We start from the raw sequence: 17,745 nt of genomic DNA, 5'->3' as shown, positions 1-17,745 counted from the left end.
AGGACGGATCATCCATAGTACGTTAATGAAGTACTTGACAGACTTCGACACGGTGTCTCTCCTGGTCCTGGGTCAACAGTCTGTGTACGAACTTGAGCAACACGGAGCATGTTCAAACTGTTCCATATGACACACCCACAATGGCAGTAATATTGTAGATTGTTCTCCGATGTTCCTCATGCACAAATAGCCGAATGGTTTTAAGACTTGGATGTCGTGCTCGTTGAAGATCGTCTTGATCTCTCATCGTCTTCCAGTGATGTTCTTCTGCTCCTGAAGAGCGCATGCCACTCAAAAAACTCGAACTACCCATTGCAACATCGCCGTACATTTGCCGAATCATGTTAAACGTCTTTATGGTAGATGTGCCTAGTTTCACACAGAATTTAACTTCTTGTTCTAACTTGCTATCCATGACGAAATTGCAGACGTGATAACGCAAGTGGTCAGAATAGCACCAGCTGCACAGCTGCCGATGTACACAGGACGATATCTCTTGACACATTGACTTATGAAGTTTGGTGCATCCTGTGAATGCGTACAGCCTTGCGCTGCCATCTATTGGCTTGTTACAGAACTAGTCTCGAAACTTTTTGATACTACTTCGTTATATATGATTTTATTATATAGCTAAATATATTCAACCTACAAAATCGCCTGCTAACCTCCCAAAATTCTCAAACAATGTTTGGCGAATGAATGAATTATTGTTCATGTTTTCTGAAGTTATTTCTCGTTATTTCCGATATATATATATATATATATATATATATATATATATATATATATATATTATTCTTATACTGTATTAATTTTCATAATGTACAAATTCACTATAGTGATCGCACAGAGTCGTGAAGCTTGACCTAGATCTACAAATTTCAGCATTCAATAAAACGCGAAGATGTGTCCCTGTCGACAACCCCCATCCATGAAATTTTGTCATTGTCATCTCTCGCGCTATACGCAGAACATCTCCTTAGTGTACAGTGTCGGATTGCCGCGAAGCTTCGTTTTGTTTATTTTTATCGTTATTGTTGTTTTATATTTTTGCTATTAATATTGTTTTTGCTTAATTCGAATAATTGTTAGTGTGTTCGTGTTATAGTTCTTTAAATGCTGTTTCTTTGTCACTTGTTCGCCATGTTTTCTAAGTTTGGTAACACTGTTGGTGCACCTCTGTTGTTTCACGTTCTCTCAAGTGTGGGTTCGGAAGGCAGCTTCAAAAGTCGTGCTGAATTCTTCCGATGCATCACACGTAAGACAAAGCAATTCTGTAATTGGTGTAGAGCCCAGTCTCCACGAGTCCTTGCGGTTACTATAGTCCTAAATGTAAATTTTAAAAAAAATACTTCAAGGTTTTCCTACTTTATTTCAGGCGTAAAGAGTTTCACAAATCAGAAAGAAGATATTATAATAACGGTAGGCTGCTTGGCATATTTAATGAAGATGGAACTTGTGTTCTGTATTATCCAAATGGAAATCCTGCCATTACAGTTTTGGAAACTGATGGAAGTAAGTTTGATACTATTCTCGTATATGTTATGAGTACATTTTCTCTGTATTTATAATTTGTCGATTTCTAACATATATAATAAACTATAATAACATTTCTTCACAAAATCTGTACTTTTCAAAGCAGATTTACATTTCCAATATCCATTACCAAGATTTAAATGCTTTCAAAAGCAATACGACACAGAGAAAACTACTTAACGATTGCTATTCATTTACTACAATTGCAACGTGTGCTTATCATTTTCTGTAAACTAGTGTTCTGATATTCTATTTATTACGAGCTAAAAATAAAAAGTAAAGACAAATATTCAAAACTGTATTGCTTTCATTTATTAAATTAGATTATATCATGCCGCAGTTATTCGTACAACATTTACTTACTATGCAATATGAACACAATTACAGTAGATGCTTTGGAAAAATGTCGTCCGCAGAAAATTTACCTTTAAGACTAAATATCTTTTGTAAATTTTTTTCATGAGGAATGTCTTATGTCATATTACAGTGTAATTAATTAACTTTTGAAACTAGCGATGTCGTGCAATTTTGAAGTGAGTGATCCATCCTCGTACTAAGTTCAACTCCAAACTATTAAAGTAAGTGTCTTATCTCCCACAAAACACACACAATATTCTATAAAACTTTGAATGTATTTTATACATATTCAGACAAATATGTTATATAAAGTTAAGAAGAAAGACGTTTTTTATAAACCAATTTCAGCTGGAAGCAATTGAGACGATTGGATATTTTAAAAAAATCAAAACATATTCGATAAAATTGTGCCTTTTATGAAAGTTATCTAGAAGTTTCATTTAAATCTTGGGGGTAGGGAGGGCAAGGTTTAGTGAGTTCTCATATTTGACTGACTTAAACTGACTGGAAGTGTACGGATTATGTAAAAACTAAACACATACAATATAGTGTTAAAATCGAATATTTTCGAAAGTTACCATTGGACATATTAAGAAAACTAAGTGGAAAAGGGGAGATTTGCTCTATCTTTCTTTATTGATTTTAAATCCAAGTAGTGTGAATAACGGTGAAGCCTAAAAGTATACGCTATATAACATAAAACCTAATATTTTTTACCAAAGACACCCGGCGCCTACACCAAGTTTACATTTCGTTACCGAACATTTTCTTATTTTAAGAAGAGTTGATTAACATATATGTTGCATGTGTATAATCGCTGGAAACACTTCACTCCTGTAAATTGTTTCAGATATCATATACCAGAAGTGACAAATTTTGGCATTAATCGTTTTCTTTCGTCAAGACGAATTCATTAATATATATGTTGCATGTGTGTAATAGCTGAAAACATCTTACCCTGGAAACTGTATTAAATATCGTGTATCAAAGTGGATCAGCAGAAGTGACTATGGTATCGATCACTTCCTTTCAAGACGGGTTGTTGATATACATGTTGTATGTGTGAAATCGTTGAAAACACCTCACCTCCGAAAACTATATTAAATACCGTGTACAGGAAGATGTTGACCGTGACTATTTCGATACCTATAGCTTTCTTCAAAGCAGGTTTAGCAGAGATTTGAATCCAACATGGCTATTTGGTAGGTAACTATAATCACTCATATATGACAAAAGTGATAGCCGCCAACAATAGCGTTCTCTTTTTTAACAGCCAAATGCTCCCCACGGAATATTCCGTAGTCTTAACGACATCAAACAAAAATACAAGTAGACGTAAACAGTTAAAAATATCCATATCTATGGCGAGATTTGAACGTGTACGACACTCACAGCGAGTGATCCACATACCAGACTACAGGAATATAGTTGCCTGCTAAAGAAGGAATATTATGAGCAAACGTTTGTTCGACGTAATATTGAAACAAAAGAATCATGTGGTCAGCTCCAAATGGAAATGATTGAAGCTTTTATGGTTCTTCTATTTATGGTTCCTTTTCTAACAAGCAGTAGAAAAAAAGAATCGCAAAATAAGTGTGGCGGAGATTTGAATCCAATACACCTAGTGGCTAATTCAGTGGTCAAGTACGATATCCACTCACCCAACAATACACAACAGAAGCTTCTGTAACAAACTTAATATCTGGGACTAGTTGTAATACTTTTGTTGTATTAACGTTAAGTGTTAAGCTATAAAATTTTGTTCTAATTTTTATCTTTTTACAGATTGTTGTGTGAACTGCAATAGTAAAAGAAATATAAATAACTATTTTATTCATATTTGCTACTTGAATAACTTTGTTAAACATTAATTAAATTACGAAGTGGATACATATTGTATACACTGATTGTTCATAACATCGATTCCAGGAAGGGTTAAACAATGTAGATCCGCGACAAAAATCTATTTGACAGATAGTAATGTATTATTTTACCACACAAGGTGATTCTTTCAGATTTCAGCATAATTAAGTGAATACCTAACAAGACACATAGGTTTCTATGGTAGAAAAGTAATATTGTGTCACACTCAAGATTTCTTCAAAAAGGATTATCCAAACCGAAACTTGGCTACATAAGCCTTGATTCGGTAAACCGAAATTTTCTGTGTTTCTTCCTGTTTTTAAAATTCAAACTTTGGTTTCCGTTCTTTCTCTCTCCGACAATAACTTCATGACACAACTCTCAAGTTAGGAGAGTTCAGTAGTAGTGAATGAATAGTCGAGGTGTTATAGGCACTAGGTCAGGAATCCTGGGGTCTTGTGTTCAGATACACTGCACGTCAATTTAATACTTTTAAATTTAATTTGTTCTTGCAAGTTCTTCATTGTTCTTGTATGATGACTTTTCTTTGCTTAAAGTTCTTCATTTAGAGATGAAATGCAAGAATCATGCACATATTAACCGAGAGAAAGAGGGAGTGGAGATATCTCCAATTGAAATATTATTGGAAACATTCGTCGATATTCATATTTTATTATGTTTTAGTTCATTTTTGTTTATTCTTCTTTACGAAATTACTGTTCTTGATTACTTAGAACATAGCAAGGGATAGTGAATGATATATTACGTCGTATTACAAGGGACAACTCGTATTTTTTTTTGATATCGCAAGTGCTTCTAATAAAAACATGCTTGTATTATTAATTGGATATTAAATTACACAAACTCATTTTATGTGCACAGAAAATACGAATATTTCTCATATTTGAAACATATGATATGTTTTCTATTGATGCAATGGTTTTCGCAAATTGAACTGACAGACACTGTACATCTTATTTTTACTTTCTTAGATTGTCTTTCTTTTTCTTTTTTGTTTCATTTTCCGAACACACTGGAAACCAGTAATATAATACCAGAAAATATTGTTGTTAGCTTTAATGTGTAAATAAATAAATAAATAAATAAATAAATAAATAATAATACATTTTTAAAAAGTAAAAGCTACGATGGTTTTGTTGAATCACTTCGACCTGATTTTTATTTTTCATAAAGTCTTAAAACTGATAACTAATAAAAGTAAAGGTAACGTTGAAACGAATAATGTAAAACATTCAGAGATTTTACAAAATACTGTAATCTATGAAATAAATTGAATGTTTAACCAACATTGATTTTTCCTTGGTATGTCTAAGGTTAAATAAGATTGCTTTCTAACTTTCTCACAATATCAATTGCTCTTAGATACTAAATGGTGTCTTCTACCTGATTTTTTATTCGTTGCTGAGGCATGAATATTTTTGAATTTTTTGCTGTTTGCTACACTGATATTTTTTCAAACAAACTAGTACACTTGTAGAACTCCTTATGTAGTTCTCAAGGAACCAACCTTAACGGTATTGTTAGCTGACTATCGTTGCTATGAAAATTGCAAGTGTGAATTCACTTTTGCTTGTGTACATTAAACACATTGCGTCGAAATCGAACATTTTTCAACGAAAATTATCACGAAATATATTTTTAAAATTGAGGGAAGAGAGTAAATCACACTTCTATTTAACACCAGGATGATGGGATATTTGCAATGCCATAAAGATAGTGTATACTAAGTTTTGTCATAATCAAAAAGGCCTGTTACACAGTTTATATTGGAAAATTGTTTTCTGTGAACATGTGTAAACTTGAAACTTGAAATTAATCTTAATTCCCTAATACTTGATGGGTTGCAGCCCTAAACAATAGAATTATTTCTGCCAGCGGAAGAAAGGGACATACCAAAATTAGTCAAAATCGGGTAAGTTTTACAAGAGTTATCGTGGAACAAACAGACAGATGGACAGACACACAAATGCCAATAAAGTCGAATAATAGAAGCTTCACTAATGGCTCACTTCAATGGTTTATTCCATATTGTGGGACTGTTAACGAAATACAAACAGTATGTCATGTTTGTTAAAAAAAAATCTGAAAAATTCTTGCCCCCAAAGTAAACTATTTCTTACTGATTTTGTGATGGGAAATTACTTATTCAATATTGTAGAGTCGTTAATGAAATACTTATTTATGAAATATAAACAAAATCAGGAAGTCGTTTCTGACAAATTTTCCGAAAAATACTCGCTTCAAGAGTAAACTACCTTTCTTTTCATGATAAATTATTTCTCTCATTTTGAGAATTGTTAGTGAAATATTTTTTTAATGAAATATAAACGAAATTAACCAGTCATTTCTGAGAAAAATCTTCCAAAAAATACTCACTCCAAGAATAAACCACCCTTTGTGGATCTCTTCATGAGAAATGACTTATTTCATACTATAGGGAATGAAATATTTATTTATATTTCCAAAAAAAATATTCTCTTTAAGAGTAAACTACCCCTTGTGTATCTTTTCATTTAGAAATTTCTTATTCCACATTACAAGATTGTCAATGGAATATTTATTTACGAAATATGTACAAAATTGGCAAGTTGTTTCTGAGAAAATCTTCCAAAAAATATTCACTTCAAGAGTAAACTACTCCTTGTGTATCTTTTCATTTAGAAATTTCTTATTCCACATTACAAGATTGTCAATGGAATATTTATTTACGAAATATGTACAAAATTGGCAAGTTGTTTCTGAGAAAATCTTCCAAAAAATATTCACTTCAAGTGTAAACTACCCCTTGTTTATCTTAAATTTCTTATTCCACATTATAAGATTGTTAATGGAATATTTATTTACGAAATATTACAAAATTGGCAAGTTGTTTCTGAGAAAATCTTCCAAAAAATATTCACTACAAGAGTAAAATACCCAATTGTGGAGTTTTTCATGAGAAATTTGTTATTCAATATTATAGAGTTGTTACTGAAATATTTATTTTTCAAATATGAACAAAATTAGTGAGTACTCTCTGATTTTAATCTTTCAAAAAAATACTCACTCCAAGAGTAAACTACCCCTTGGGGATCTTTTCATGAGAAATGACTTACTTCATATTATAGGGCTATTAATGAAATACAGTATTTATATGTGAAATATGAACAAAATTAGCAAGTTATTTCTGAGAAAACCTTACGAAAAATACTCACTCGAAAAGTAATCACTCCTTGTGGACTTTTTCATGACAAATTTTTTATTCCATATTATAGGGCTATTAATGACATTTATATGTTGGAAAATCTTCCTTTTCTAAGAAAATCTTCCAAAAATGCTCACACCGAGAGTGAAGTTCGGGAAATCGGGATCTTCATGAGAAATGACTCACTTCATAGTATAGGGTTATTAACGATATATTTTAATGTGAAATATGAACAAAATTAGGAAGGTATTTCTGAGAAAACCTTGCGAAAAATACTCACTCTTTGGGCATCTTTTCATGAGAAATGATTTACTCCATATTGTAGGGCTAGTAATGACTCATTTAAATGTTAAATATGAACAAAATGAGCAAGTTCTATCTGAAAAAGTCTTCCAAAAATACTCACTCCAGGAGTAAACCATTACTTAAGGATCTTTTCATGAGAAATGACTTACTCCGTATTATAAGATTGTTTATGAAATATTTATTTTTGAAATATGAACAAAATTAGAGACCCGTTTCTGAGAAAATCTTCCAAAAAATACTCACTTAAATAAAAGTAATCACTCCTTGTGTATTTTTCTGAGAAATGTTTTATTCCATATTATAGGGATTTTTAATGATATATTTATATGTGAAATATGAACAAAATTAGCATGTTCTTTCTGAGGAAATCTTTCAAACATACTTACTTAAAGAGTAAACTACCTCTTGTGGATCTTTTCATAAGAAACTTCTTATTCAATATTATAAGATTGTTAATGATATATTTATTTATGAAATATGCGAGTTGTTTCTGAGAAAATTTTTCAAAAAAATACTCACTTCAAGAGTAAACCAACCCTTGTGAATCTTTTCACGAGAAATTACTTATTCTATTTTATAAGGTTTTTAGTGAAATCTTTAACTACAAATTATGAACAAAAATCAGCAAGTGGTTTCTAAAGAAATCTTCCGAACATACTCATTCCAAGTGCAAACTATTGTTTTGGGTATTTGGCAGAAAAACTAGTTATAACATATTATAGAAATTTACATTTTTATTTTCACCCATCAGTAAACTACTTTTAATTTTGGAGGAAGCAAGAAAAATTGAAAAAAATACTCTTAAGGAAAATGGTTCATTGTATGGCATATAGGCAAGCGTACAAACATCGAGACGAAGTGCTGGATGGAATTCTAAACTAAATTCTTCGCCATGTAGTAATCATAAACGTGTTACTCCGTTGAAATCTCGATTTTTTTTGGTCCACACTCAATATGCTTTCCTCTGTCGTCGCTTAAAACAAAAACATATTTGAACTTCTAAAAACTATGAGCTATCGCTTTGCTAAAATAAGATTCTTACTCTAAAAATTTTACAAACTAAAATTATTATAATTTGATAGGATGTATACTAATTTTTAAAAAATCTTATCGTAAATACTGTTATGTTATCAATAACGTTTTTTAAAAATTTTTATTACAGACAAACAACTGTACATCCAACCGTTTGATCCAGATGAAGCTAATTGCGATTTCTTAGCCATTTTTGACTCATTGGGCAATGGAACTGTGCATGACGAAGAAGGTCATATTAGGTAAGTATCGATTTTTATTCAAAATAAACGGATAATATTTGACTTCCATAAAATTTTCTTTCCCTGTTCGTCTCAAGAATTACTTGACAAATCACCATAATTCTGGCTTAGATGTAGAAAGTGAAAAGCTAGGAGTCAAATCCGTTAATGGTGGTGGTACTCGTATATATTTAAACCGGAAGTGGAAGAAATCTAAGTTAATCCGATTTCAATTAATTTATATTGTAATATCCCATGTGAAGTTGTTTACAAACAAATCCAATCATCAAGTGTTTATAAACACCATCTCGTACTTCATCAAGAGGAACTTCCACCAGGGGGATCTGCAATCACCTGCAGACGACGTTTAGCCCCTCCCACGGAGCAGAAGACGAAATTGAAGCAGCAGCGCCACCGCCACCCAAGGGACGCTATAAATTGGACAGAAGAATCCAGCTCAGTACCAGTTTTCTGGTGACCCTCCTTTAGTCTGCTACGGGACTCTTGGCGTAACCTAACCCCATGTCTGGTACGGGACTACGCCTATCCTATCTCCTGGCTTAGCCTACTACGGGGCTCTGTCTGGAAATCCTAACCTCAGCCGCTTAGCCTGCTACGGGGCTCTGTTGGCGACTTAACCCGCCTTTGCTTGCTACGGAGCATTGGTTCCTTAATTCCACTCCTCTTAGCCTGCTACGGGGCTCTGTTGGAGATCCTGTCTGCGACCTTACGGTCAAAGACCACCTATACTCACCCTGATTATAGAGAAATCAATTTGTATAGTATTTTTTAAAAATACTTTTATAGAGGAACTTTTTATAATAAAAAATACTGGTAGTGGGAGTCGATTCCGGACACTCTTTTTATTAACAGCTCTACCTCTTCCTTATATATGAGACAAAACTACACAAAAGATTACAATATGCTTAAGCACAGTGAAAATATTGATAACTTGAACAGTTATTGGAGTATGAATAATGTTCTTTGCTCAATAACAAACAATGACTTTCCTTTTTTAATTTTTCGCATAAAATAAAATTTTTTGTAAATTAGTTTTTTTTTTAAATTTCTTATAGTGTATTTGACTTATCTATTGTTTCTAAATATTTCACTTGTATTAACTACACTGATCAATATATAATACGGCATTGATATTGACAGATATAGCTATTTTCCCTATAATATAGTATAGGGGAACAATAGTAGTATATCGCACCGTAGAGTAAAGAATGGGAAATAACAGAGAAGAGCAAGATTATAGTAGATGGGATAGAATTAGAGTGGCCTAGAATAAAGTAGAATACATGTACAGAATAAAGTAGAGTACAAGGATGAATTTGGACCAGGTTATTTATGTGTTAATGGCTGCTCTAAGGTATGTTTTAAGCTTAAATGAATGTGTCTCTTTCTTTGTAAAGGTAATGCATTACATCTGTAAAATTTTAGAATACGTGCAGACTTATTCTATATGAATATTGAGAACAAGAATTTCTACTTTCATGGTGTAATTGAAGTCTCAAATGTTAGAATACCATTTTCACCTGCGACCAGTATTAAGATAACACTATCTTTCTGCTGTGTTCTAACATATCTATCGCTTCAAGTTAGTTAATGTACAGATCGTATATTAAAGTAAGAAAATTTAAAGTGCTACGTAGGATTTGGATGATACGACTTAAGAAAAGCATTAAGGAGTGATATCCACTAATAGATAACGGCATGTAAGTCCTATTTTTCCAGTGTATTTCGATAGGGCTGACGATATTCCCAATAATACAAAATCAAGAGAGATGAAGTTCGAATTGTTGCCCGAAAACAAATTGAATTAATAGCCAGAGAATTATTCGTGATTATATATATATATATATATATATATATATATATATATATATATATATATATATATATATATATATATATATATATATATATATTGTTTCTTTCATTGCTGACAGAGTTTTAATGTTGGAAACAAGTTTCTGATTAATATTGTAGAATTACATGCTGTCAGCAATGAAAAAAATAATTGAAAACTACACCAATTATTTTCTGAATATATATTTAAGTTGTCTTTGAATGAAGTTTGAATATGTGGCCCCGCGCAGCGTAGTCTCTAATGCTCTCATCTTTAGTGTGAGTGGTCCCGAGCTCGATTCCCGGTGGGGTGTAAAATCTTTTTCAGGCCAGCCACCCTGCGTGAGATTTTCCTGGGTTTTCCTCATTCACCAGGCAAATGCCGGGATAGTATCTAATATATAGGTCTCAGGCCACTTTCTTCCTTCACTTTCCTCGGATAGTGTGATTGCGGAGGGACGTCATCCCTCATACGTGACGAGCTAACATGGTCATAGATGCCGAAAGCTCAGAAATCTAAATTATAATCCTAAAAGTTTGAATATTCGTATCTTGTTTTCTTATTAGAGAACAATTTCATTCCCACCCGGAGATGAACGGGCCGCAGAAGGTAACGCCTCTTCTTGGGCCAGTGACATCTATTTTGTGAGTATAACATTTATTTAAGATGGAGAACACGATTTATGTCTTTATTGTTGTAATTAATACAACAATAATTTGAATTATATTTTTCTACATAATTGGCTAAATTAATTTATGACATTTATTTGCGAGAAGCCTAAATCCGCACTATCTTACATTTTCCCCTTGTAGTAGGTAAACAGGTATGCAACAAAAATAAATTACATTCTATTTCAATCTCGATGCTTCTCAATTTAGCCATTCAAAATTCCATATATGATGCAAAGTTCAATTTAGAATATAAAAATTAAATTTCGATATATAAACCCTTTTGGCAGATAATAAACCTCGAAAATGTAACCTATTTGAATTTTGATTAGAAGAAGCAGAAGGACGTAAAAATCAAACTGCTCTTAGTGTTCATAAAATGTCGGCTGATAATAGTAATTTAAATAGGGGGATTATTAACTAACCCCTATGCATTTTCTACATGTGGTCGGATAGTGAAGGAAAGCGTCGATCATATGCTTGATTTGTGTCCATGTGATATCTCAGTGGGGAGCGAGACCAATCAAGTTGTACCTGTAGAAAATTTGGTTGATTTTGGTGGCACCATTATTCCTTATGACACTCATAGTCATGCTAGAGGCATGGGGCTACGTTTTAATTTTGACAAAGCTGTTATCTCAAAAATGCGAATCTGAAAGTGCGTATAAAGCTACAGTAGCCCAAATCAATGAAATATCTGTAGAGTTAAAAGTAGATATGAAAAGGTAGGGGGACGCATGATTCACACAGTCCCCCGTGCCTATCTTTGTCCATTGTAATTTTCTAGGAAGTGGAGGGGCGCCATTGATACCAGTTGGAAGTTGGGGGACGACGTGTCCCCGCGTTCCCTCACTTTTACCTCTGATATATCTCTGTTAGAGAATGGTCTAGCCATATGTGATACGTTAATTAAAGTTAATGCATTAATAGAACAGAAAATAACACTTTTCAAGGTCATTATAATACTAGGGTTATGCTATGGGTTATCTATGATTAACATAGAACGGAACATACGCAAGAGGTATCGCAATCATAGCATTAACCACCTTTTTCTTAGAAAACTAGACATCGATAATTCTTACACCAATGTTCGTGAACATTCTGATTATGGTGAACTGAAAGAATATAGTTTTGGGGGGATTATCTTAATGCGTGTAATTTATGTCTTACCGTATCATGATTAGGCATTGACAAATATGAAGTGAGTTCATATCTTAGACTGATGATGTAAAAATATAGATGTCTTGATAATACAAGTCCTGTAGATTAATAAGGTTTACTCCTACGTTACATATAATGTTTTCTTCTTACTGAGTTTAGCGTCGAAACTGCTACGACTTAGGAAAACCAAGTCGTTTGGTTTTTGACTTGTGCTGAGATCAGGGCCGTGCCGTGGGGGGGGGGGGGCGAGCGGGGAGACGACCCCGGGCGCCGAAGTAAGGGGGGGCGAAAAATCGAGAGAAAAGGGGCAAAGGAAAGGAAAAATTACTTGGAATATATGTATGGGGCGCCGTCGTATACTCTCGCCCCGGGCGCTGATTTTCCACGGCACGGCACTGGCTGAAGTCATGCACTTACTGTACTCATGCTGAAATAATAAGTACGTGTACCTACGAATATACTCTTCTAATCATATTTGTCAATGCATAAACTTACACCATGGGTCGTGTAAAGTACTACACTTTTGGCACCTGGAAACAAATTCAAGGACAGAATTACATAGCAATTTTTACAGATAAAGAAGTTAATTACAGTTGAGTTTTGAAATATCCAAAGTCTCCTTTCACTGTCCTTTGTAAGTCAGTTTGAAGAATAATTATCTAAAAGTACAATCACGGACAAAAATTTAATAAATTAGTTTAACGTAATCCGTGACAGTACTTTTATTAGGCCGGGTAACGGGTTAAGTTTTCGTTGATTTACAGCAATTGGTGAACACTGGTAGAAACTGGGGATATATTCCCTCTAAGTAATACAAAATCCCAGGTTATTCGAAAGAAATTGTATGTAGTAATGAACATCGATCAAACATTATCTGTGTGTGTGTGTGTGTGTGAGAAAAGTAGTGTACTAACGTTGTTCGGAATAGATATGAGTGAGCAATAATTTTGTTCGATGGTAATCAGTTTAGTTACTCCAGAAATACGAAACATTCTTGTGTTCACGTTAGTGCCTCTAAGTAAGAAAGAACTACTTGATTTTACTGAATCGTATGATTCAAATCGTAAATATCAATCCAATTATCAAAAGGCCATACAGTCTTGTTCCAAACCTGGTGTATAGTAAGTAATGAATCTATGCAAAAACAGAAACAATGTTATAAGTGTGAGTCGAAAGAACATTTTTGGAGAAATTGTTATGTTAATTACAACTTATATTGCCACAGTTCGTTTATTGCTATCATGGAATAATTATATTCGTACCACTACACACTATTCACAGCATAAATAAGTACTCATTAGTTGTAATATCATTAATACTCAATATATTACTGATATTAGACGTATACATAATAGCAAACTTACATACTTCTTCGTAATTCAGTGTTCTTATCTGTTATATCTTCAAGAAACGCAGATCACGGTGTACTCATACTGCATATTCCAGTGTGAGTACAACATGATCTGGGTTTCTTATGTGTTCTATTACCACTTGTACAGCGGGGGACACTTCTAAATGGTACAGCCATATGGAGATTTACGGCTAAGGTGTACCATTTAGAAGTGTCCCCCGCTGTACATGACATACCACCATTTCTGTACGTGGTGCAAGAGTAAGAACTATCCTCGAGTACGGAACAGAATGAGGAGCTGTTGTATACTATTACCCGATACGTAGTATATTCTTTAGGGCAAAAAGTACTTCTAAATATTGCACTAACCAGAAGAGAAAGAAAAAGAAAAAGAAAACTCGTTTAAAATCGTACTAATTAATATTAATTTGTTTGTTGATTATTTGAAGTATTTATGTTGACTTCTGTAATTTACTTGTCGTTATAGCAGCGGTAACGAATCGACATTGATTTTGGTTCCTAGATAATTGTACAGTATTTATGTACTTGTTGGTAATAGTACATTAATATTAATTAGTACGATTTTAAACGAGTTTTCTTTTTCTTTTTCTTTCTCTTCTGGTTAGTGCAATATTTAGAAGTACTTTTTGCCCTATAGAATATACTATGTAATCGCACATAAGCGTTTTCGTTACATAACCCAAATGTGTCCTAAAAAACTCCATTCGAAAAATGTCACTCTCAAAGACTTCTTCAGGTAAATTACTACTACTACTAATACATTCTATCTACTATACCTTACAAACTAGTGAACTACAGTACGTAATGCAAATTACAATTTCAGTGTAGGATATTGCTATGACATATTACATATAATAATGTATCTTAGGTTTTGTGGTCTCAAGTTAAATAGAATTTATTAACGGCCTGTTTTTTTCGGAAAGTAATTCAAAAGCAAACACAAACTATGGGATGAATTAAACTCTACGCTTGCTGAGATAATTCAATGTGCAACTCCGCCTAAACAAACAAATATATATATATATATATATATATATATATATATATATATATATATATATATATATATATATATATATACAAAAATTTAAGTCACTCAGGTTTCTGACACGAAAGTAAAGTTTAAATTAACAATTAGTTCTCGCAACGGAGGTGAGCAAAGTTCAACAAACATGCAGGCAAATTGAGTTAATATTAATGTTCAGACAGAACTACGTAAATTGCCGCGTTTTGATATTAAATGCGGAAAGAGCATAGTTTAACTTTTCCAGGACTTTGACGATTGTTGTGAGATAAATAGTTATGACAATGATAGAAAAAAGCGATGTTTTCGGTTGTATTTAACTAAAGATCAGAGTAGGCAGTGAATTAAAATTTTTCTAGATAGGCTAGAAAAAAATGTAGGCGAAACATCATACAATAAGTTGAAGAAAGATCCAATAGATGAACTTAGAAATTCAAGCTTATCTTTAGACATAAAAGAAACAAATAGAGATAGGTTACAGAAAGAGGGTGAACCTATAATAAATTTTGTTTACAATTTTGCATAAATAGATAAATTTGGTAAGGATATGACTGACGCTAAAAAGAGGATTAATTGCATCAGGTCTTTTGCTTACTGCATAGATAAGAAGGAACCAGATCCTTTAATAATATAGACGCATTCATAGAAGATTTACTGCAGGATGAAAAAAATAAATGTAAAATTGAACGGAGACAACAACGTGCTAAAGGAAGAGAAAATTCAGATTCCATTTCAGTACAGGAATTGATAAGCATAGTTAGAAAACCAGTAAAAGTAGACAACTCGTCAGATAGTGACTTAGACGATGGTGTAGTGGTAGCGACAGAGCCTAAGAAAAAACTCGCATGTTGGTCAAAAAACAAAAAGAAATTAAAGTAGAACCATCTACTAGTACACAGACGGCTAGGATAGAGAAACCTCTTGAAGAACTAAATTGGAGAATTCGACCTTTCCGTGGGTGCCAAACATTGCTGGACCGACTTTATAAATAAGATGTTGGTATGGATTTGGATTAGTAGTTTTAAGAATGATGCCGTTCTGAGATTTAATAATTTGATGCAAATCCAGTCTAGTGAAATATCGTACCAGCTTCATGTAGAAAGATTAAACATTATTTAAGTTAGGTCCCAGCTGAGTGAAAATTATGGAGATTATTCCAGAGTTTGAAGGAAATCCCTCCATAGGAGTTACAAGAGAGGTGCCGACTGCTGATGTAGTCTGAAGAGACAGATGTAGCTTTCGATGGACTCCATAGAGTCTCGATATAAAGAAGACGAGCAAGCGATTTGGAGTGGTATTGATGTTTAGGAGATGAGATATCAGAGTTTTGAGAGGAACCGAAAGTTTTTCAGTTCTTAACACAAGTTGTTTCTCTTCGGGGTTCCCTTGATGGTTCTATACCAGTTGCTCGCAATCCTGAGTATTTCCGCTTGCTTGAAGATGCGAAATTCGGTGTTCCAGGCATGGGTCGTCCTCAATTACTTCAAAAGGCAAAGACATTCATCTGTAGATTCATATATATAAGTACCCTTGAAAACCGATCCAATATAAACGGAACAACCGCCTTTATTTGGTTAGAATAAAAGAGAATATTCATATGGGAATAGAAAACAAAAGTACGCACAAAATGTTATAAAAGAATATAGTTATTCTTTGAAATCCTTGAAAGTTCCGGCTAAAAAAGTGAAGAATAGGGATGAAGAAAACTATTAAATAGATGAAAGGAAAAAAAATAGAACAAAAGAGACTTCGGCAACCAGTGGTTCATGCGAAAGGTTTAGGGGTTTTAGTCTTCATCGAGCAAGAAATTATGGAAAAGCATACATATACTATATTAAGATGTATATACAAAAATCAGGGGAGTCCTCAAAAGATATGTTTCTCTACTATTCCTACATTTTTGCTTTCTTCTTTTCTAGCTAAATAGCGACGATTCATTTAAGGCTTGAAAGCTGAAATGTTTATTTAGTGCCTCCAATATATTCTAAGTACTTACAGAAGCGAACATAGCAAAGTTTGTATCATTCATCTCTTCAACATTTGTGTATTTACCTGTCTGTTTGACGATAACTATCGCAAAACTTATCTGGTTTTAATGATATGATGCCATCCTTCAATGTACAGAAATTGTTTAGGGATCAATCCATCGAAAATAAGAGGATAGAGAAGGTGGGGTGAAATCCACTCCATGTTACAAGTTTCTACATATGCTACCAAATCAATTTTCCAGTTTAAATCATGTAAACTTATCTGATAATAACAAAACACAATGTATAGTTTCTATAGGGCATTTCGATCATCTCCACAATTCGAGGTTAAAATCTGGCGTTAATAAAAGGGTGGATTTCTTCTCCCTCAATTGAAAAAAAAAATATAATTTATGATAATTATGGTAAAACATTTCCGATTTTGATGCAGTACACCGTATATTTTTATTTGGGTCTTTCTAATCATTTCGTTTACATGGAGTTAAAATGAATAAAGAATAAAGTGGTGGATTTACCCCCTCGATTTCTTTGTAAATAATTCCAAGATAACTTTTGTAATATTCGTTTGGTTTTGATACAAGAAGTTTTCCTATAATTCCTAGTGCTTGGAATTAAAGCCAGCCAAGAATAAGTAGTAAATTTAGCCCCTTCATTTAAAATATATGATGTACGCTATTTTTGTAAAAAATATTAGGTTTTGATACAATATGGTGCATATTTTTTGACACTTCACAATCTTGACTATCTTTTTGTATTTAAAATAATTGGGAACGAAATAGTGAATTTATCTCATCCTCTTTCCAGGTTTGAAAAAGTATATTTTGTAATTAAGTTTTGAAAATTTCGTTCGATTTTGATACAACATAGTGTATGTTAACTTAAGTTTTGTATGATGTAATCGTCACTGTTTGGAGTTGAAGTCAGTCAAACATGAGGACCTACTTAACCCTCCTCCATGATCTAAAAACTCTACAGGATATACCAGAAGTAGTGGCTCACCTTCTGAGTGATCAGTACAGTTTTATTATAAACAAGAGTGGTACAGAGGAATGATGTAAAAGTCAAGTGATTTAGAGTATCTAATCCCTATTCTTCATTTGGAGGTCCATCTGGCGGCCATTAACATCGATGCATGCCTGCATCCGGAGACGCATATT

General features: G+C 33.1%; 1 protein-coding gene across 1 annotated transcript in view; it reads left to right on the top strand.

Moving 5' to 3' along the window:
- Positions 1–17,745, top strand: part of LOC145684052 (uncharacterized) — a 70,200-nt gene that overhangs the window by 40,364 nt on the left and 12,091 nt on the right. The window contains exons 6-7 of the mRNA XM_081755889.1: positions 1,379–1,515; positions 8,430–8,541. Coding sequence (XP_081612015.1) covers positions 1,379–1,515; positions 8,430–8,541 — 249 coding nt within the window. The remainder of the gene's footprint in view (positions 1–1,378; positions 1,516–8,429; positions 8,542–17,745) is intronic.

The sequence above is a fragment of the Thermobia domestica genome, chromosome 4 (assembly GCF_964235325.1).
Source record: "Thermobia domestica chromosome 4, izTheDome1.hap1.1, whole genome shotgun sequence".
NCBI lineage: Eukaryota > Metazoa > Arthropoda > Insecta > Zygentoma > Lepismatidae > Thermobia > Thermobia domestica.
The sequence above is the reverse complement of the archived record's forward strand: the minus strand, read 5'-3'. Positions and strand labels throughout refer to the sequence as shown.